The 23,331-nt window shown below is 36.8% G+C and overlaps 1 protein-coding gene across 4 annotated transcripts in view; it reads left to right on the top strand.

Annotated features, from left to right (window-relative positions):
* The window catches only part of CDK5RAP2 (CDK5 regulatory subunit associated protein 2), an 87,340-nt gene that overhangs the window by 5,328 nt on the left and 58,681 nt on the right, over positions 1 to 23,331 (top strand). For 2 of the 4 annotated variants that reach the window (XM_075716133.1, XM_075716132.1), the window contains 11 exons: positions 1,453 to 1,563; positions 2,989 to 3,065; positions 4,163 to 4,286; positions 6,723 to 6,874; positions 8,890 to 9,052; positions 10,488 to 10,541; positions 10,967 to 11,086; positions 11,701 to 11,793; positions 13,507 to 13,725; positions 19,375 to 19,545; positions 20,303 to 20,476. In XM_075716133.1, coding sequence (XP_075572248.1) covers positions 1,453 to 1,563; positions 2,989 to 3,065; positions 4,163 to 4,286; positions 6,723 to 6,874; positions 8,890 to 9,052; positions 10,488 to 10,541; positions 10,967 to 11,086; positions 11,701 to 11,793; positions 13,507 to 13,725; positions 19,375 to 19,545; positions 20,303 to 20,476 — 1,458 coding nt within the window. Of the gene's footprint in view, positions 1 to 1,452; positions 1,564 to 2,988; positions 3,066 to 4,162; positions 4,287 to 6,722; positions 6,875 to 7,434; positions 7,566 to 8,889; positions 9,053 to 10,487; positions 10,542 to 10,966; positions 11,087 to 11,700; positions 11,794 to 13,506; positions 13,726 to 19,374; positions 19,546 to 20,302; positions 20,477 to 23,331 lie in introns of those variants that run through there. The other 2 variants (XM_075716134.1, XM_075716135.1) reach the window with 2 other exon arrangements.

The following is a 23,331-nucleotide window of genomic DNA, read 5'->3' as shown; positions in this document are numbered from 1 at the left end:
CATCCAATTGGAATTGTAGGGAAACAAAGATAAATATATGTATTGCTATTGCTTCTAAAGACAGGCTTCTTCAGGATGTGTGAATGGGCCACAGAGTTTGTGTAGTGAAGTGTATTTTCAGTTGCTTGGATGACATTTACTTGTGTGAATAATGACGAAGCATCTTCCTGGGCAAAGATTATTAAACTGAAGAATTGTTTGCAGATGCAGGTTCTGAGTGCAGTTATAGAAAATAATCTTAGGTTTCACAAGCCAAATATTTTAAGAATTGCATTGCTAATAACTTTTACAAGTGGTACTATACTGTTCTGGAAAAGCCTACATAAAAATTTTATTAGTAGCTCTGTAACGTATTAGATTTCCTCTTGCTGAAAGCATCTGGCAGGGGACACAAGTCTTATTTGAATGAATGTTTTATGCTTAGTCTCTTAAAAAAATTTAGAAGGAGACTCTTTTCTTTAATGAAACCATCAACTATGTTACTGCTTCTAGGAAGGTTAAAAATCATAAGCAATTTTTTCAAAGAATTGCACTATGAAATATGGGATGGGATAAAGGTTTTATTGGTGTTTGATTGGGCTGACATGCATTGTGTGCTTGTGGCTTTTCTTCCCATGAATAAGGCTACCATCCCAAGCTTTTGCCAAGAAAATACTTCTGTTTCAACGTGACCTCCTATGTTTTGTTCAAATTCTATTTTATAGAAGAAAGAACTACTTAATATTTTTAGATTTAAAAAACTCTCTTGGATTCTTTTTGTGTAAAGTCAGACAATGTTTCAGTGCTTCAAGAAGGAATATTCTAAAGAGCACTGTCTGCATAACAGCATGTATTATAAATTTTTAAACAATACCATTTTATAATTGTTATTTGCTTAAGTGCTAGTGTCTCAGAGTTTTGCAGGGCTAAAAATAAACACAAGCTAAATGATAAGATCTTACACAAACACACAAAGTTTATGTGTGTGCTAGTGTGCCTAGATATCTTAAACAAAAGAAAACCAAAAAACAAACCCCAAAATACCTAGAAGGGGTGGGCTGGAGTGGGATTTCTTCTTGTTAGGGTGAGGAATGGAGATGGGGAAAAAAACATTATGGCTGGGATGGGATTGGTGGGAGAAAAATATGTTCTGTGCTACGTGCTGAAGCTGGAGAAGATGGAAACCTGTTGAAGGGCTTGGAGTATTTGCAGCTCCCTGGGTGACACTATCTTGGAGGGAAGGATGTTTCATTTTGACTTGGGTATCATATGTTGTTATTAACACCTTTACAATTTGAATATATATGTATGTGTGTATATCACCCACACATATGTACATGCTTAATGATGTCCAGTGGGTTGAATTCTAATCTTGTGCTGTAGAGAGCAAAACCAAATGATCGTAGTTTTCACTCCTTATTTTACTTGTTTTGAAACACATTACATAATTTGCTCATTTTCCTTATTTCACAGCAAATCACTGATCTGAAAAAAGAAAACTTCAACCTGAAGCTTCGTATATACTTTCTGGAGGAACGAATGCAGCAGAAGTTTGATGGTCCCACTGAAGAAATATACAAATTTGTATGTATTTAGAATAATTTAATAGAATTATATATCTTTTTGAAGAGTTTGTTTTGTGGGGAAGTTACCTGTTTTACTCAACTTTTGAGTCTTTTTTTATTGTTGGAAACTTTGGTATGATTATATTATTCTGGCCTAATCCTTTTCAGTAATAACTGAATTAAAATGACCTTTATAAGGTGTGGGAAAAATTGGTTTCAAATGCATGAGTGTCCATAGTTACGGGACAGGATAAGAGATGTTGTGTTTCCAGTAAGTGGTTATGAATCTTCAGTAGTGTGGTACTTGAAATCATGTACTGAATGGGGAGTAGAAGCAGCAGCACGCTTCCCCTGAATGTGGTATGTAGTTACTCTGCTTTCTACTATTGAGCAGTTCAGTTCACCCCTCTGTTTTTTCCTGGGTTTATCAGTTGTCAGTATAGCTTATTGGAGGTTGTTTGGGCACTCCAGCTCAAAGTTGCTTCCTTTGAAGCTTGTAGATAAAGCTGTATTAGGGTTGTGTATAGCTTCTAGTTTTATTGCTCTAAATTGAAAGAATGTGTATTTGTACAGGATTCAGGAAATCTCTTTGATTCCTATGTCAGTTTGTAGAAAAAAAAAAAAGTGGTATCTTTTTAAGTTGGAAGAAGGATTTGAGTGGTATATTTTGCATCCTGGTTACTTCAGGTTTACAAATGATAGGAAGCATTTCTTATGCCCTTTGGTAGTGCCTGCATCCTAGAAAGGAAAAGAAGTCATTTTGTTAACGCAGTAGCATGTTATAACAGATCTTTGCATTAGGTCTCTCTTCTGTAACAGGATACAAACTTAAGTCTCTCTTGATGCTTGTTGCAGTAGTTACGTACATTGAAGTTTAGCTAGGTCATGGTTTCAACTGAATATGGGTGATTGGTCTTCTGTCCTGGTCTTCTACACTGCTGTCTGTCTTGTAATTGCTAATATATTGAAATGGTACCTGTCAACTTGCACGCCAAGTAGTTCTTTGTACAATGTGTGCTTATGTCATGAGTAGTTTTCTCAGGCTATAACAAAGTAATTTTAAGATTATTAAAAACCTGGATACAATCAGGTTTTTAAAAGAAAATGAAAAGAAAATATCTCATGGCTCAAAGAAAAAACACACATGGAAGCCCTAGAAACTCCCAAGTTGATCTGCACTACTCCCCATTATAGTAGTTAAGTGTGTGTGTGTGGGGGTTTGCCTTGCTTGAATACAATGGTCCTAAATGTTTTTTGAGATTTCTGCAAGTGTTGAACCTTGCAAAATATGTCCTTTAAAAGCTAAAATGTCTCTATGCTATTCTTAACCCAATGATACTTTTTGCTTGGACCAGCAAATACAAAGTAATCTACACGTTGCCAGTAACTTTTGCATAGGGTGACTTCTGAATTCTGTCCAGACACTTTCCTTCTTTTGTCCTAGAACATTGAGCTGAAAGTTGAGATAGAAAGCTTGAAGCGTGATCTGCAGGAGAGAGAGAAACTGCTCATCAAAGCCTCGTAAGTAGCAATATGTTCTCCGTGTTTGTTCCTTAGGGTTTCCGAGATCTTGCTTCTGTTTGTTTTTTCCTGATGTTTTAGGAGTATGAGGATCCCAAAGTAGTATTTTAAGGGCCCTTGTATAGAAATTGCTTCATTCATTACAGAAATTGCATTTGTTAATTCTTAAATGAACAATGATGTTAATGTAGTTATACTGGATGGCATGGCTTTGATATTATCCTTCATTCTACTGTATTTTTCAGGTAAATAAATGACCCCCTAGTTGGGAATGGCTTAGCGTTCCTGTTGTAGAAGTTAAGCTAAGAGCTTAATTATCTGAACAGGTGAATAGCACTGGATTGGGAAGACGGAACACAAAAAACTTCTCAGTAAGGCTGAGAGAGCAGTTCAGAACTAATCTAGAATGAATCTTATGGGTTTTAATGTTATAAAAATAAATGCACTTAAAATTCCTGCTTTTCTGTTAAAACCTTTTCTAAATAAATATTACTTATTTAAAAACTACATAGTACTACGTTGTCTTATGGTGTGGGCAAGGTGGAATATGCTCTAGGGAGGATATATCTAGGATGATTGCAAGGCTGACAATAGCCTATTAAATTGCTTCCTTGTAGATGTCTGGTTCAAAACTAATCCAAGCTGGCAATGACTAACAGCTACTGGCTGCTACATGGGCCTCAGTTTCAGTGGAATTTTTTTTTGTGTGGCCTGCCTCATGTGGCATTGAATTGTTACCAGTTAGCCTTTTTTCAGTCAGAGAGGTCTAGTTTCAAGTAGATCCTGAGGACCAGATTAATTTTTGTTTGGTTTCTCCAGGTAGCTGTCAAAACGTATTGCTGGGCTTTGAATGGAACCTTGCACATGTTCAAGGTTCATAATAGGAAGTAAAATTTAGGGGGAAATCGTAAACAAGTGGTCATCCTTTGTTTGGTAAGGAAACAGTAGCTATTCTTTTCTTACAAGTTATTGAAGTGACAAGCAGGTACAGATAAAGTGGAAGACATTTGCTTGTGCATAGTCTATCGGCCACTTGCACTTAAATGTTTTCCACTTCGATACACAATGGGATTTCTATCTATATTATGGTCTTTCAGTAAGGCAGTTGAAAGCTTGGCCCAGGGTGGTGATGCCGAAATACAGCGTGTGAAAGAAGAGGCTCAAAAGAAGATGAAAGAAATGGAAGAAATCCTGACTAGCAGAATAAACTTTCTGGAAGAGGTGAGTGGCCGAAACTGAAGGAATAGGTAGAAATCAGTACTGTCTTTGTCCTATCTTCTGAGATTTGATACTGTGATCTACCTGTATTTTCAAAATTGTTTCAGCTTTGCTGGAAAAATAGCCAGCACAAAACCAGACCAAAAAAGAAAAGAGGGGGGAAACAAACACAATGAAAGGGAAGGTGTTTTTTAGCTGCTCTTGAGCTGTCAAATATGAGGATAGCAGTTCTTCAGGAAATTCGTACCTATTGGTGGTACTTAGGTACATTCAGCACAAACCTTCAATTCCTGAATTCCAGTGTGAGGAGGTTACATTTTCACAACTGCAGTCTCTGTTTAGAGGAAGAAGGGCTGGATTTTGAACACTTCTACTGATAAGGTCTCAGCTTCATAAATAGCTGAAACCACTCTGTAAGCACTCCTGTCATTTCCCATCTTTATAGGGGACCTCAGTATTGCAATATAGAAAACCACAGAATCTCAGATTTATATCTCCACTCTTGTGTGTTCATTATAGGCTGAGAGAGGCCACCTACTTATGGAAGCTTCTGGGTAGGTGAACCAGCGGGCGCTTCCCTGTGTTGTGCCTGCATGCCTTACATGCTGTTGTTAGATTGACCATTACCTGCCAAATGCTACTGGCTTCTGCTGTCACTATATTACCTTTTTGCATAACATTTTCTTGTTCCACAGGGGTTATTCTTAACAATGTCTTTTTTCTTTTAATTCCTTGTTGTCTGTGGTTGAGACGGTTTATTCCTGTATTTATTGTCGAGCCATTGCTGGTATCTTTACAAGAGAATTGCTTCACATTTTCCTCCTTTTGTAGTGTAAAGGCAAAAAAAAAAAAAAAATTCTCTGTATGAATAGCACACTTCCTCAGAAGCAAGGAGAAGTTCAGTTTCTTGTAAAGAGCAAATGTGATATTGAATGGTCTGTGCTGGAAATGTTTGTGTCGAGTTCTAGAAATACATAAGCTCATGATTGTTTTGCATCATTGACTGTATACACTTATCTATAGGTATGGGATTTTGTAGCTGTGTTTGTGAGGGGGATAGGCATCTGGTGCTCTTTCTGTGAGTAAATAGAAATAGCGCAAGTGGGTATATTCCAATATTTGCTTTCCTGTTCCTAAAGAATGAATTGGTCATGGAAGATATTGGTAGCAATCTCCTGATGGTATTTTCTATCAGGATGATTTAGCAGTATTCATAAAGCAGTGAGCTCCTTCAGGGAGGAGGAGGGTGGAATCTCTGTGACCTTTTTTCAGTTTAATGGAACTGGGATTTCTCAAAGCATTCTTTGTGCTATTGGATAGGTAGAGAAGTTCCTAAATTACTTATTCTGTACCAAAACAGCCAGTCAGACTGGTCTTTCCCAGATCTGACAGGCAAAAGGGCAAATATTCTAATCTCATAGTGATACAGTATATTCTGTAGGCTGAAGATAGTGTTGGCCCCTGACATTAATTTTATTATGCTTAGGAACATAAACACTGCAGAGTAGTTTTTGTCACTTGTTTACATAGCACCAGATAATTATATAGTTCCAGGTAATGCTAACAAAGATTAATTCCCTTCAGAGTTTTTGATTGAAAGATGAATGTTGGCAGAACAGTTTTTCAAGGGAGGGGGTGAGTGGTGAAGTCTAGTGGTGAAGGACGACTTCTTCATCCTCCCCAAAGAGATATGCTTTTAAGTATAGACTTAGAGAGAGGGGAATTACTTTTTAGGCTACAAGGAGGCTTTTATTTTGTAGAAAGCAAAATTCAGTGGGCACAGCAGGGAAGCTTACAATACAAAAATGAAGATCTGAAACAGATTTTAAGTAGTGTATGACAAGTGTAATTTTTCTGGTGTTCCCTGTCTCCATGAGTTGGGTCACTAGAGGAAGTTGACTTGAATCTCTGGGTGTTATCTCTGTTTCCATTGCTGCTTAAGAGAAAAATGTCTGGTTCATACTTTATCAATTCTTGCAAAATATTATACATTATGTTGGGAAGAGTTCCAATTAGCTACAATGAGCCTGTGAATATTAATTTCATCTCTGAATAAAAAAGCCCTTCTTTAACCTCTTTAATTTAAGTGTAACTATTTATTATGATAGTGGGAGGACAGTGGGACAAAGCCAAGTTATAATAGCTAAATCTAAAGCCATAGCATAGGGGCACTTTTGTTTCCAGTTCTGCTATCAGTTAGGGTATTTGTTTTATTTCTTTGAAACAATCTTCCCCCCTTTAAGTACCAAAGAAAATGGATTAATCTTGAAAATGCAGACACAAAGAGTTCAGAAGCATTTGCAAAGTGCTTGAACTGCTTGGTAAAAGTTGCTAAGTTAAACATACCAACATACGTTTGGTAGAAGAAACTTCAATATGTGAAAAATTTTGTGAGCATTTTGTTCTTATAGGCATCAGGATTGTGTGTTTTAATTACAGAATCTTAAAGCTGCCCAAGAAGATGTGGAAAAAGCTGCTGTAATGACAGAGAAGGAGAAAGCTTTGAGAATAGCTGCTGAGCAGAAACTTTCTTCAATTATGAATGCCTCTGCAAAGGATCTGGATATGATTACAGGAGCTGAGAAAGACAGGTCAGAACTCTTGCCAGTGATGTTTCTAACCACTGGAATTCTTTACTGTTTAAAGTGTGAAGAGTTGACATGGGTATAGGTTTTAATATTTTGATCCTACCCTCAGATACATGAGTGAGTGTTACTGGCCATCTTTCCTATTCAGCTATTAAATGAACCCAGCAAAGAATCAGTATGCATGTGACATGAGCATGTCCTGCTTTAAAGCATCTTTGTAACTTTGCTGACTTACCTCCTGCTTGCTGCTTTCTTGAAGCCATTGTTGAATAGAACTTGACTCTACCACTTGTGTTCGCTTACTGCTTTCATGGTGTCTATATAACTCTTCAATCCCAGTGATGTATCTGTTGAGGTTGGTAAATGTAATGGGAAGAGAAACAGTGTGTATTTGAGCTTCATGGTTTTGATTGTGCTTTGCAAAGCACTGGCTTTGCTTTGTTTAGGAGGTAGTTGGAAAGGTGTGTGAGTTGTGCAATAACTCTAGGTGGGGAAAATGTGTAAACTCAAATCTCAATACTTTGGAGGATTTTTTTTTTTTTAAGATGCATAGGGTAAAATACATGCCTGGCAAGCCTCCCACCAAACCTTAGATAGTTTGGGGATGTGATCCTGGAGTGGAGATCAAAAGATCATTACGATTCCTTATACTTTGGAGTATCCTTTCCTTTCTGTTTGTGACTGAACCCTGCAGGTAACTGCTCTGTGAGTAACTGTATAATTGGTCTACCCTGGTAACAGAAAGTTATGTTGGTCTGAGGCTTTAATTTCATAGGTTTTATATTTTGGTAGGACCAAAACAAGGTTTGCAGTGTTTTCCAGACAGTTTTTGTAAAAGCATACAGATTGAAAACTCCAATTCTGAAATCTACAGTGGCATAAAATTATGAAACTGTTCTAATAGGTTTTGATACTGCACCTTGTGTGCCACCACAGTAATTATATCCTGGCTTTCACATTATCTCCCTCCTTTCCCCTTTCCCTTTCTTGTCTTCCTCTTTCTATCTGTTAGTCACCTGCATGAACACAGTTGCTCTCCTGAGTGACTTGAGCTGGGAAGGAGTTATAAAACCAGTCCCATTCAGAGGTGCTTGAGTTGCCAGCTCTATAGCTTGTGTGAAAACAGTGCTTAAAGTGTGGAAACAAATTGTCAGGATTGGATCACTGAAGTGAAAGCTGTGTGGAGTATAACAAAGAACGTCTTTTCTTTCTTTCTTCCTCCCAGTGATCCAGTGTTAGCAGGATCTTCTATAGTTACATGCTGGTAGTATTCACAGGACCATAAAAATGTAGTGCCATTGGAAGAAGAAAATGCTTGACTTCTTGAAATGAATAAAATATTAATGTGCAATGCTTTAAACTTGTCTGGGAGTAGCACATCTGAAATTCATATTGTGTTAAAAAGATACTTTCACCATCTAGGCTACAAAATACTAAGAGAATCACAGCTGGCATCTTATGCCAGAAAGTTTTCACATATAACCCTTATGTCTGTCAGAAAACTCAAGCATTGTTGTTTTTATCAATTGGAATACTGGAAGTGTCAAGATGTGTATTGACCAAAGAAAGTAGCACTGACCTAACATTTTCTTTGCTTATGTGAAATGAGAACCAGCTTAGGTACAAATATAAATTAAACTAGGTACTTGAGGGACACTTAGTGATGGCATGTAAGGATACGGTGTTGTATGTGCTAAGTGGAATAGATTGGTAAGTTTTTTGTGTGTGCTATAAAGGACAACTTAACCAAAATATTGGAGCTTAAGTGTTGACATTTGAAATGGTACTGGAAGAAAATGAGTACTTTGCAGATAGCTCAACCCTGTTTGTTGCTTGCTTTAAAGTTACAGCATCTTTTCTGGTTTCCCTGGAGGGAGAAGGGGTTGTGAAATTCCCTCAGTTTTACAAGTATTGTCTGGGTCTTCACCTAGGGAAGTTATCTGCAAGATTTACTGCAATGACTGGAGAATTGGTGGTAGATGATGCAAGATTAATATTAAAAAATCTTATAATTTTAGATTTATAGAGCAACTGAATCTGTCACTGGAAAGTAAAGAAGCTATTATTCAACACCTTGAAGAGGAAAAGTCTCAGAGTGGATCTTATGATGGGAACTTATCAGCAGAAAAAATCAGAGAACTTACCATTGCTTTGAGGCATGAAAAAGATAGGGAGATAGAGGTGAGGAAACTGACGGAACAGTTCTATGTTATAAATCTCACATGGTGTAGGATTTTAAAGGTTTTGTGCATGACAGCATGTGAGTGACTTAAGCCAACTTTTGAAAATATTGTTCTCCACAATTATTCCCTCCATCCCTTCTCTGTTTCCTTAACATTCATTGGTTATATTGTGGTTTGGTGGTCAATATGCAATTGCTTACCATTCATTCAATGAGAGGTCATGTTTCCCATTGACTTTATGCCTGTATTATACTGTGCAATTGCTTTACAGACATATATATAAAAAATGCTAGATGTTAATAGATCCCTGGATAGATGACATAACTTCTATAGAATTTAAGAATGTGACTTGAGGGTTTATTTTTGGGAAGTATCTCTACATACCTAGAGTATCTCTACTGTTACGGTCTGGGAAAAAAGCTGTGGTAAGGGAGGTAGGCATAAAAAAAATCTTATGAAATAAAGTGAAAGTCTAGGCTTTAGCTTACAAAAGGTGCTAAGAGTCAGTCTTTTATTTCACTTGGCTTTTAAACAGGAAGACATATCCTGAAAGCTGAAATGTAGAAACAGGTCTTAAGGCTTGTTGTCTTTTTTTTTCTTTCTTTTTTTTTTTTTTTTAAATCCCTGTTGGTTATTCAAACAATAAATTAAAGCTGGCAGGATTAAGAGAGTAATCATGGAGGCTGTCATGCTTCTGAGAAACTTTCTTCCCTTTTGTTTTGGAAGTTAACATTGATCAGTACCTACACACTTTCTTTTGTTTATGTCAAGAATAGACAAGAGAACCTTCTACGATTGGTCTGATTAGTGGAATTAAAAGTTTTCAGTTCTGGGTCTTCATGCAATTAAATCTATATGTGTCAGGAAAAACTAGTCTGGTTTCACAAGAGTATTTGTGTGTCAAGGTGAAAACAGGGTCATCTTTAATCATTTCATGGGAGGTGGACAGACTGTGATCATTTTGGGATGCAGTATTGTAGAAAAAAATCTGATTAATACTTTTGCACAATCCTGTTTTTATGTATGATGACTTTTCGGAAAAAAAAATATTCTGTAACCTCTCCAAGGAAAAGTGCTAATTAAAATCTCCCTTGATAAAAGCATCTTGCCGACATAGATAAATGTCACATAAAAATGCATTTTTATTAACTCAGCAAGTACAGTTGTCCTGTCTAATGGAAGAACATGTTGTGTGGTTTTTCGTTTTTTTCCTTCTTAATTTGGACAGGCTCATACTGTGCCCAGGTAGATTTGTAGACTTCCAGGAAGCAACTGATTCAATATATTCCTGCCAAAAGGCATATACTAAGTTTTGTGGTTCCCCTCCCCCACCAAGGTTTTTAAGCTCATTTTGCTTCATTTTAGTGCTTAATGAGTTACATTTGTGTTTAGAATGAATTTGCTTGACGGCGACAACTGTTCTGTTCTTATAGGCTATTAGAATGGAGCTTAAAAATGAGAGAAATTCCTTTGAAAAAAAAATTCAGGTAAGTTCTAGTTTTGTTTCTTTTTCCTTGACCACTTACAATGCATGTTGGGATCTCTTCTGTTATGCATTCACAGATACAGAGAGGCCTTGACTCGAAAGGAAGCAAAGCAAATCCTCCGGTAAATTCTCTTTTGTGTTAGATGACAGGAAGGCTCACCTTGTTTTTGAAGCAATTTTCAGTAAAGCTCATAGGCGTGGTCATCAAATATTGAAGCTGATACTCATGGCCAGCCCACAAGATTAGGCTGCTTATACTATATTCCAGGCACATCTTTAAGATGATTACTCTCATTTTGGGACTATATTTTATGTTAGTAATCTGAGTAATAAGATATAAGAACTCTGAGAGAATGTACTTATTAATGTGCAGTTACAGTATCTCTTAGTGGGAAGTTAATGCAACTTTCACATAATCTAATTTAGTTACTTCAAGAAGAGCTACAAGAGAGAGAAAATGAGCTTGCTGTTGAAAAGAAGAATGGTTTGAAAAGGGATAAAACCATTCAAGGGCTAACTGTTGCATTAAAAGCAAAGGAAAAAGAGGTATGATGGTTATGGTCTTACTGGTTTGTAGAATTATCACTGGGAGAGGAGTGTGTGCGTTGTGTATATGGTAGCGGTTGACCATCTCACTGTAACCATTAGAAGACTTCTAGTGGGTCCTTAGTCGCCGCTGCCATATCTGTAAGCAGTTGTGTTTATCTAGAGTTTTGGGTCTTGGACTGGAGGAGGGAGGAAAGATACTTAACTGATACTTTTTCCCCTAAGAACTTTGAGAAAAAATGTTTTCAGTTGCATGCTGATTTTTAGCAGCTCTGAGCACCACTTAAAAGGTATGAGAAGTATGTTATGTTGTTGAGTAAGTGGAGCTGTCATAAAGACAGCTATAATAGGAGAGCTCAATGTCACCTGAAATTCAGATTTTGTGGAAGAATGGGAAATATTTAACTTGAGTGATAGGCAGTCTAGTGAGTGGTGTATAAGAACAAGAACTTCTTTATACAAGATTTATTGTGATGTATTTGGTGGTGTGGTTCTTTAAAGTATTTGTTTTGTGTAGTTGGATGAATGGATAATGAGATGGGATAGCTATTAGTGAATCACCATCCCTTGAAAATAACTCTTTCTACATAGTATTCATTTTACTTTACTTAAAGAATGAGGAGCTTTGTTCTGAAATTGAAGATCTAAATGCTTCGTTGGCTAAGGCAAGAGAGGCAACTCACAAAGCACACATCCAAAAATTCAAGGTAAGAAGCAAGCAATTAATGTGGCTTCCCCCATCCCTGCTGCTCCCTTCTCCATAGTTCTACACAGCAGGTAGTGATTTGTATCTTTGAAAGCAGAGGAATGGAAATTATTTTAAAATGTTGTTTAAAAAGTTTAATTTTTCTTACTTTGGAAAAAATGTCTCAAATAAAACTATTTAAATGATAGAGCATTAAAATGTCAGATTACTTGTTTCTTCTTCTATAGCAACTGAGAATTATTAAGGGACAAATGTGTAAAAGCAAAATGAGTTAAATAAAGACACAAATAGTTGTGGAGTGGAGATGATATTGAGCTTTCTTTGTTGACCTAAGAATGCTTTGGTTGTTCTTCCAAAAGTATGGTAACAGCATACTGTTCCTGTTAGCAGAGTTGAACTAGGTATGAGACACTTGTTTAGATTTATTGATAGAATAAATGTGAAACCACTGTTTATAAAATAGTGGAGTGTTTTTTGTGAAAATGTGATTTAGTAATGCTTTTGTGTGTGTGGAGGAGAAAGGACTTTATGATGATAACTTACGCATTATAAAGGTCTTAAAGTGTAAAATGGGAGAAAGTAAGAGTTTGATATTAAAATAGGCCACATAATGTCTCTTGTAATGTTTTCCAACTCATCTAAAACTAAGTCTGATAAAACTAACTAATACTGACTAGAGGCAGTGATGAATCTTCCATTATGATGTTTGTTCATCCACTTGGTCTCTCACCTCAGCAGTAACGGAAGAGGTTGATATGCTTGCCTCTGCAGTACACACACCTAAAGCTTTTGTGACTGACTGTACTGTTTTTTGATTTCAGAGTCTAATGGAGCAATAATGTTTAGCTCTCATAGAGCACCTCAATTTCTTCAAAAGCCATTTATTTCACTTAAGCCTGAATTTTAAATGTGCTCTGTTGAGAAAAGTAGATCCTATTTCTTCTTCAGGTCATTTTGGTCTGTGTGTGAATCTATAGCTTACGTTTGCTTCTTCAGACCATGGAAGTCCTGCTTTGAAATATTAACTCTAATTTTAACCCTTTCATTTTTGAGAGCTTGATTATTTTTGAGAGGTTCTAGGCTTAAAAAGTGTACAACTAAACCCTCCTGTCCACAGAATCCATATTGCACGGTGGGTGACAGAGCAAGCCTTTCTTCTCATTACTCTGCTACTTAGCTACAAACTTGAGTTGAAGGCAGTTCTCTGTGAGTAGCCCACTACTCCTGTCATCTGTGTTGTGAACTTCAAGGAGGCCAGTTGTAACAGTATGTGATGGGGAGGAACACAAATCAGACTCGCTATTTCATATTAAAAATATGCTTATGACTTGGTAACTACATGACCTAGTCTGGATTCAAACTGACCCAAAAGCAGAAAGCCTTATGTAATAAGAGCTTTGGGAACCAATAATAATAATATGGTCTCATTTGCACTATGGACTCCTTTGCAGGTCAACCTTTATCTAATTCTTAGTTATCTAAGACTTTGTTATCCTGTGCTGGATGTCATTGAAAGCTGTGTTACATTAGCTGAGAAAACTTTGTGTAGCATTTCCCTGTTGTGTGAGTAACTGTCACTTCACTGTATTTTTGCACCATAATTTTGAAGTACTGGAAAGAGGTGCGGGGGAGTGGTTTTGAATGCAACAGGAGTAAAGACTTCCAGTCTCTCCAAAATACCCTTATAGAACTTGAATGCTGCATTATGTTTCAGGGTGCTGAGGATTATCAAGCTCTCTTGATGGAAAAAGAGACCCTCTTAGCAGAGCTGCGTTCAGAAAACCTTACAAAGGATGCTGAGAATCGTAAACTACAAAGGAGGATTAAAAGGACCGATCAAGAGCTAAATGATTTGAATTTAGAAAGAGAGAAAATGGAGAAGGAGCTGGATGAAGCACAACTACAGAAGAGCAGAAGTGACAAAACCATTAATGTTATTATCACTTTTTTCCTTTATTTCATAAAGTTTAAAAATAATTTAGCATTTCTAGCATGTCCTTTTCTAAGACTTAGTTTTTTAATTCGAATACTTTTTGGAAAGGTAAATGCATTTGCCTAAAACCAGTGTTCAAAAGAATGTGGGCAAGAAGACTGAGGAAAATTCAGGCACATAGTCTGCACAGGAAAGTATTTTAAAATAAAAATTGTCTTGACAGTCTTGGTTAGGTCCTAGAAAATATCATTAGCCTGTATAAGTGGTAAGTGGTTACTATTGGTTTCAGTTTTTCTGATGGGAGAGTCTGAACATGTACGACAATGTACTTTTTATATTGCTGCTGTACTTGTCTTATTACATGTCTATACATTATCTTAAATTATACTACATAAATTAAATTTTCTTCTAAGTTCTAATGCAGAACAGGAGTAAGTAGCCAGTTGTTGTAACCTTAAGCCTAACTTCAGCTTTCTTTTTGCTATCATAGCAGGGTCACTGTAAAGACTGTGTATTATAATTTTTGTTTGTAAAATTCCCAAAGCACAGGATTAGTTGATCACAATTTAACAAAAAAATGATGTGCTGTATCTGTTCATTAATTTTACTTGCTTATATTCTGTTTAGGGTTTTTTACCTTGCTGTAGGCTTTTAGATAAGCACTTCTGCTTCTAACACGCACAGCTCATGCAACAAAGTGAATGATCAGGTTTCTTCTTTTCTTGCTTTGAAAACAAGGATGCACCTTCTGCTGAGTGTTTGACATAAAACATACTTCTCACCTGTATGTCTTGTCACATGGATTTTTCTAAAGTCTTCTCACCTAGAGTCCTGCCTGCATGCAGTCTGGTCCTCTTCAGTTAGGGATTAGTCTCCTGCTATATTAAATTATGTAAAAGATTTAAAAGAGCTTGTATATATTCAGGGGATATTTTGGTTCAATTATTTAGTAAGGACCTTAATAAAGCAGGTACCTGTGGAAATTGCTGTCCCTGCAATATCACTTAAACCCAGTAGAGGGATCTCTTTACCCACAAACAAATAAGTTCTTCTCCCCTCCTCGCCCCCCCCCCCCCCCCCCCCCCCCAAATTTAACTTGCATTTGTGGTTGATTGTCAACTGTGGTTAGGCTGCTGTCGCAAAGTGTCTATCTTTGGTGTGCTTTGAAATTTCTTCAGGGTGTTGAGGTTAAGAAGAGAAAGAACAGATCGCTCCTGTCAGTAAAACAGCCACAAAGAACATATTTTATTGATTTAAAGTATTTTATATTTAACTGTCTTCTCTATTCAGAACTTTTTTCATCTTTCAGGGGAGCTAGAATATAACTTTGTGTAGGAAAGACAGGAAAAATAGGACTGAGTAAGGAGTTGCCAGGGGATTCAAAGTTACTTGTATTACAGAAGCCTGTTTGACTCCATTATGTCCAAGTTTTTCATGTGAATGACTAGCTCCTTGGGGAACAGCATTCCTGCCAAAAGATGAGCAGTCTTATAAAAATTATATCCCTAACCTATTTCCTACTCCTTGCAGAACAGCTGCTTCAATTTCAGAGTTGCTAGTACATTTAGATACAGCAACGTTGCCTGTGAAATGTTGCCCATTAAGTAGCAGATATGTGGGAGTAAAAAAATATGCTGTGATATTTTGCTCTTTAACAAATAGAAAACCACTTCAGTGATCTGATGCAAACTTTTTATGAGACAACCTTAAAAATTCTGTTCTATTTATGCTCAGAGATACCTATTTATCAGTGTTTCTATTTTGTTAGAATAAAACTAGCAAGAATGTGCATAAACTGCCCTCAACATCTGTAATGAACTGTTCTCTTAGCTCTTCACTCGCTCACAGGGAAATTTTCAATGACTTTTCATATACTGTCATTGGGATAATCCCCATTTTTGGATACATCTATTCTTAAAACCAAACAAACAAAAAACCAAACAAAAAACCAACCAACCAAAAAAAAACCCCCAACACCTTAGAGATCCAGAAAAAGTACTTCTGCCCTATTGTAAACCCAGTTTGTCTGGAGATGATTTGGGCGTTACTGTCCTGGAATGGAAGAAGGTTAAACTAAATTAATTTAAGACTCCTACATGTAAGCTGATCATCCAAACTGCAGACTGTGCCCAGTATTAGGAGTCTTCTGGAGTAATGGGCGTAGATGTTCTTGAGCAATGTCCCTGCCTCAGGGTGGGTGGGTGCCCTGGCTTTTTACTAGGTCAACTTTAAAAGCAAAAACTCTTTCAGTTCTATACTTTCTAGAAGCTGCTGTTAAGCAATAGTTCTGCATCACTTTAAGCTCTTTGAAACAAGAAACTGGGCATATGTTCTTACATGTAACTGATGAGGAATGAACATAAACTCATCCTTAATGTTGCTTGTGTCCACTATGTTACTGTGTCTATAACAGAGATTCAGTCCTTCTTGATACAAGAGTTTGTTCACGTTTACATGATTAAACACTTTAAGTATACATTCTCTCCAGGCCTAAATGTAGACAATTAGAGTGTATTTACTAGGTATTCATATTTGATCAGTTGGTTGGGGAAATGCAGAGTAACTCATTAGGCAGAATTTGTTATTTAGTCTTCCTACCTGTAGTTTAGCTTGAGAGGGAGGTTTTGGAGCTTCATGACTTAATTATTCACCAACCTGTTTTCCATCTGACAAAGAGGGGGAGGCATCTGCTCTGGTGTTCTATATTATAGTGTTTCACATTCATTTTTCTTAGTTCAACTATCATTAATCATAGGAAAGTCTCTTGGGAAAAAGGTTGGCAGAGGGAATTGCAAAGTTTATGCTCTGAGAGCTGTAGGTACTATATTATGCTTGCAACTCAATGTATAGAAACCAATAGATTTTCTCCCGGACAATTTGAGTGGTCAATGAGTTCAAGCAACCTGCTATAGTGATGGATAGTTTTGTGTGTTACAGAATTCTAGCTCGTGCAAAGAAGATAATTTTCAGTCTCGACCCTAGCTTGTTTTGGGAAGGATTTAGGGAACTCTGGGGGCAGAAATAGTGGAGGCAAAGTATCTGCAAATTGCAAGTCTCTCGCAGGCTTTTTTACTTTTTCCACAATTGTACGCCTTGTCAGTCCACCTCTTTCCATAAACCTAGCTGTAGTATTTTTGCTGCTTTAAGGGCAGAAGGATAGTTTCTGTACCTGACAAGTGTTATAAACCAAGACAACTGAGATGATGATAGGGGGTGTAGTACTGTTATTGCAGCATCATCTTTTCTATCTTTGCATGTATACCATCTTTTCTTCTCAAAGCTGTTTATGGTTTTCATAAGGAGAAGTCACAGAGTATTGGTCGCTTGAAGTTACAGGACAGGTCAAAAGTGTTCCTTTGAAGTTTAGTTACCTGACAGGTAATATATTCACATAAAGCCTCTCAGTGATGTAATAGTATAAAAACAATGTAAAAACAGAAAGCCAAGGAGCAAACTTTGCAATGCAGTGAAAATCGTAACGCTGCAGCTGATCCTTTGCTTCCAATTCATGTGTTGTACATGAATAGGCGTAATGGGATCCACTTGAAGAGCTCTGTAACTTGAAGCCAAAAGACACTGCACTTACCAGACCTTACACTGCTTCTGAAAGAGCTGTGCTACACCACAGTTTATAGTTAGGAAGAAATAGAAACATATCTGAGAGTTTCTGTATATAGACAAAGCTTGGACATGATTCTGCAATTCTTCAGTTTTTCTTAGTCAAGAAAGTAGTTCTTTTGGTCCTGAAAAAATTAACTTTATTAGTTTGCAGAATGGAAGGTCTAAGCTTAATCATTCTTTGAAACTGAATAACATTTGTGTTTTTTGGGGGAGCTATTAGGGATGTCTTAGCTGAATCCTGGTAATGAAGCTAAAATTAAGCAAGTAAACCAAAAGGCATTGTAAATGACAATTTGTATTTAATGTGCAAAATAAAAAGAAGTAAAACACTGAAGTAGTAAAAGGATGTTAAGGATTTGATGTAAACCTGCATGAAGCAAGGTAATTAAGTCAAGAAAAGGACATAAAACAGTTTGTAAAGAGATTGCAATTAAAGTGTCACTAGTACTATTTCTTTGTACTTAGAATAAGAAACAGCTATTGAATTTTAAATCCCAGTGGAGGTAAATGTAAAATTTATAGGTGACTACCATATGTGCAAACTATTTAAAGGGCTTATGATACTTCACAAATGGGGATAAATGGAAAGCATTTATTTTAAGATGTAGGCTGTGTTATCTGGTTCTTTGGGTCTGAAGAGAACTTTAGATAGTATAAAGTCTTCTGTAAGTTTTACTTGTTTACTTTTAGACTACAGCTCCTTTGTTACAAGTTTCTACTTCTCTTTTTCCACACAATCAATGCAGTAAATGTTCTAGATCTTTTTGCAGAGTAAAAGCTTATAAAATTAGGGTAGTATATATGCAAGCTATGCCTCCTTCAATTGACAGTGTTGAAACTTCCAACAAATCAGCAAAAAAGTTTGAAGTGGCACAAACAGTGATGGCAGGAGAGAAGGTGGAATGACACAGAAGCCATGTTACAGATTCTTCTACTGCTGTGTGTTCTTGCACACTGTATTTTCCACTCTGTAACTGGGAACTTACTATTCAATACGTGATTAAATACGTAAATACTTAGATTTCCATTGATTTAGTGATTGTTGCAGTTCAGAGCAAATTGTGAGGAATAGGAATTGTTATTTCTTGGAACCCAAGGCTTTATCAGGTGGTCAGACTTTGAAACCCCTTAGATAGCTACATTTTCAGATGGTGGATTTTCAAGTGAAGTGGAACAGGATTGGCAGGAATGCAGAGGAGGAAGCTATAACTGGTGTGCGTCAAGTGTGTGACCTGCAAACTAGGAGATACTGCTTTTTACATTATAGTAGTCCACGTTGATCCTAATAGATCTCGGAGTCCTTTGGACTTGCTACTGCATAAGGCTATTGAAAGAGATTGTTTCTGTGTTTTAGAAGCAAAATGGACATGAAGTATATGTTTCTCTGATGGGGAACTAAGATGTGGAGATGATGCAGCTAGTCTTGGAGCTGCAGAAAGTAATTAACAGAGCCAGAATGAAGATCAAGTTCTGTTCACAACTTCTATTCATGAGACTGACCTGATTGGTCATTTGAAGTTTGTGCTCTTGTCAGAAGAAAACGTTTTAACATTTCTGACCTTTTGTTTGATGCAAAAGTAACTAGTAATACAGTGTTAGTGCAAGAATTTTCATGGTGTGATGAGAAAAAGAGCAAATGACAAACTGAATCACCCGTAACCAATTTTCTCCGATTTCTAGCAAGGGAGTAAATTGACTCAGAAGTGACTGTTCATTCTGACAGCGACAACATCTACGTGCATGATATTTCCAACAGCCTTGGAGTCCAGTCATTCTGTATGAAAAGCATTTAAACAATAACAACCTAGATTTTTAGAAGACCATACTGACACCTCATCTGAAAGTTTTCTTTCTTTAATACTGTTCACTGATGCCAAGAGAAAGATACTGGCTTAAATACATTCTCCAGACTATTCAGTGATAAAAGTAATTTAAAGCAATGGAAAGTCAAGCTAGTAATGTGGGTTGTTAGTCTTCACCTTTTCTTAAAGTTGACTTGCTAAAGAGTCAGTTTCATTTTTTTTGTAGGATCTTAGGAATCAACTAGAGAAATTACATGGTGAAATGACTGAGAAAGAAAAAGCAGTTGAACATCATTACAATATTCTTTTGAGCGAAAGCAATCAGAAGTTGCGAAGCCAAGAACTAGTTATCAACCAGCTAACAGACAATGTCAATCAAAAGGATCTACTGCTTCAGGTAGGTAGACTTAAGTTGAAGTTAAAAATGGAAAGTTATCATTTGATTTTGTATGATGAATTATTACAAAATCACATTTATATTTGGAATTACTGTTGATTTTGACGATAATCCTTCACTTTTTATAATACTGTATTTGCAGAACAGACATATAATTATAGAGTGTGTGGCATTCAACGAGATTTCTTGTTAGGGTTTTGTGAAGTGTATGGACAGAGGAGGAGGAAAGCTTTACTAATACTTATGTAGAATTTTCACTGTTGTGGTAAGATACTTTAAAAGCTCTCAGGTGCCTATGATTTTCAGTTTATTGTGCAGAAACTGGAAGTTGAGGAATAGGTATAGATACTGAAAAATTTTATCTTCTTTTTTCTGGAGCCCATTCAAAATGACATGTGTGAGAAGGGAGCTGCCTGAATGTTAACAGACCCCTACTCAGTTTTTTTATAGCTGGAGGTATAACCCTGAAAAGTACTGATGGTATTCAACCAGCAATACGAACAATAATAGTTGAGATTGCTCTATACCTGGAGACCAAGGTGCATGCCTTGACTTATTTTTTAATACTTAAACGATTGGATAGCTGGGGAAAGCTTCTGTTTGATCTTTTTTTGCTTCGATCTTTTTTGCAAGGTATGTAAAGAACATGTGCTGGATCATCCTTTGGATATTCTCCTGAATTTTGTTTGTTTGTCTATTTTGCAATATAAAACTAGAGTGAACTTTGTAAAACTGTATCATTGTTTCCTTTTGCTAGAAACTTGATGGAACAGTTAAAGAAAAGGATGCAGAATTGCAGGAGTTCCTGCATAAGTACAAGAACCTTCTAAGAACTAATGAAGAACTTGAACTGAAAAATGAGGGTTTAGTAAAGGAACAACGTGCTGCACAGTCTCAACAGTCAATTGTCAAGATAGTCAGAGAGTTAGAGGTGAGTTTTTCATAACTGATCGTTAGCAGATAAATACCTTGACTTCAGATTGAAGAGAATTTTTACTTTGGCTTCAAAGGTGTGGACTCATATATGTTGTAACTCACCCACGTAGCAAGGAGCTGTTTTTCCTTCATATCAGTACCATATCAAAATGTTCTGTATTATTAAAAAGATAACAATGGCTTCATTAATAATTGTGTCTTGTATGATTGTGGTGGTATTGATCTGGCATCGTAAGAGTATATAGTATTGTACTGTGATGAGCTTATATGGCATCACTAAACTCTTTACTCTCAGAAAGCATGTAAAATATTTTGCCTGCCATAAAGAGGTAGAATTTTGTGGTCATTAGGGTAAACATATTTCCCTGAGTGGGAGGGCATCTGCATTTCTGAAGAGAGGTGCAGAGGAGAGTTTGTGTGCTTCTGATAGATAAGGGGAAAGATTGCCCAGAGTTAATGACTACAGGAGATAAATGGAGTGTGAGGATAAAAAATATAGGTAGGAGTGAAGATATGTCTTGGGCAAGAAGAAAACTAGTTTAAAGCAAAGAAGAAAGGAAATAGTGCAGAAAAAAAAATTATATAGATATATTTTAAAAGGTGGACAATATATACCCATTATTTTATTTGATGCCATAAATTGAAAGGGCTTGTTAATACCTGAAGTCAGAGGTCAAAATTCAAAGTCTTAAAACGTAGAGTTAGTTCCTTCCCCCTTCACCCCCCACTTCTGTACTAGCAAAAAAAAAGAAGTCAGGTACTGTTAAGAAGTTTTTGAATCACTTGCTGACTCCATCAGTGCATTTTTATTATTGTGTACAGATTATTGAACAAATAAGCTGCTTCTGAAGGTACATTTCTTGTCTCTTTTGTGTTGTTTGCAGTCTAGTATGTTAAGGTCTCCAAAAGCATCAGGCAAAGTAAAAAGAGTTAGACTAGTATGTACTAATGATGGAGAAAGCTATTTAGTTTCTTTAATAATATATCAGTCATTAATGAGATTTTCTCAAGGAAGTTTAAAACAAAGCGAGCCAACGGCAAAGGAAACATGAGTGCTATGTCTTGTGTCACATTGTGAACAGACTAGTGATTAGACGCTTAGTATGTTATGGGCACTATTATTAAACAAGGTAGATGCAAGCACATGTTGAGTCATGGGTTATATGACAAGCTCAGAGTAAAGGAGCTGCATTACTGTTTGCCAGGGTACCAGTTCAGAGTATATCAAAGTATATGTGAATATACATGCAGAGAAAATAAAGTCTGTGAAAGGTTGAGTAGAAATTCTACCTTTGTTAAACAAACTGCAGTGCGCGCACGTAGCTTCTGTCGCAAAGGGACCTAAGAGTGATGGAAAATCATACAGAATTAATGAAAATCAAGCACTAACTTTCCTCTGTGCACCCCACTTCCAATACAGGTATTAACCAGGAGAGAGAACAGTGGCAAGCGAAGCCATGCATGGTAATGACCCAGTACCCACCTTCTAATCACAATCTATTCTCTATTGCTGGTTCACTTAGTGATTGTGAACAATACCTAATCACAATCCATTGTCCTCTCAGCTCAGCCTCTGTGTAAGATATCTCCTGTAAGAACCCACTTTGGCATATTAATCATAAGTTTTTGGACACAGATTATCCAGAGCTCTGCTCTCATTGGCTGCCTGGACTCTTTGATGACTTTACAGTGCTGCACCAACTCTCAACAAATGCACAGCTGGATCCTCCCCACCAGAGAGAAGAGAAACCAAGCTCTTCTAGTCTCACTGATCTTTAAAGTTGAAGAAATGGAATTGAGACATGCAGAACTTTCTCTCTTTCATCATACCTTTTTACTTTATTTTAATGTAACGATAAATTTTAAAGCAACCAACATCCAAAGCGCTGCTGGGTGCCTTGGCCAGGCCAGGGAAGATAAATGACAGTTTCTAATTAGACTTTGGATTCTTGAGCCACTGTCATGGGCTAGAGAGAGAGTGTGCGAGGGCAGTGATAATTAGGTTAGTCATGCAACTGCTGACTCTGGTATCTATGAAGTCTCGGAATGAAATATATTTTACAGCTAAGGAATTTAGAAGTGCAATGGACTCCATATAATTTTGGAAACTTCAGTTGGTTTTATGCTAATGCTCTTCTCTCGCAACCAGTACTCCTATACATATAAAACTCTTTTTGTTAGAGCATTTGTTAGGTAAATATACTTCTAATACAGATTTTTAGACCCTTGTGGTTCATTTTATTACTGAGAAAAGCAGCAAAATTGAGGAAAGTGGCTCTTGTTCAGTCCTTGAGCTTCTGGGTTCTGTTATGTTGCACATGTAATCTTGCACGCAGTGTATACTGCAGTTAGGGACCACAGCGATACGAGTTTTAATTCTAAATTGATTTCTCTAAGTGTAAAAAAAATTCTTGGATTTGCTGTAATGTAGCTTTTCTGTGATGTCTTTTTGGGAGGGGGAGCTTATACACCAGTTGAGGATGGTGTAGGAAATGTAGTTCGCGGATACTTGGCAAGGCAAATCTGATGTTTCTGCAGACACAAGGCACTTTCTAATTCCTGTATGATCAGCACATTATTTGACTTTGATTATAATTAGTCCTGTATTTAGGGAGTTAATACTGTGCAGTCAGGGAACTGAAGAATACTGTGTGTGTACATTGTGATGTCTAATTTGCTGCAGCTGGAGAAATTATAGTCAATGCATGGAAGTTATTGATGTAGCTAGAGCATTGCAGTTGATGGGAGTTGTAAGAATTGGAATTGGTGCAATTGTTGCAGTACTGCAGACGTCTTCACGGGTGAAATTGATGTGTGCACGTTGTTGCTGAGTCGTCATGATTATGGAAA

The sequence above is a fragment of the Pelecanus crispus genome, chromosome 9 (assembly GCF_030463565.1).
Source record: "Pelecanus crispus isolate bPelCri1 chromosome 9, bPelCri1.pri, whole genome shotgun sequence".
NCBI lineage: Eukaryota > Metazoa > Chordata > Aves > Pelecaniformes > Pelecanidae > Pelecanus > Pelecanus crispus.
This window is presented reverse-complemented; position numbering and strand designations above follow the sequence as displayed.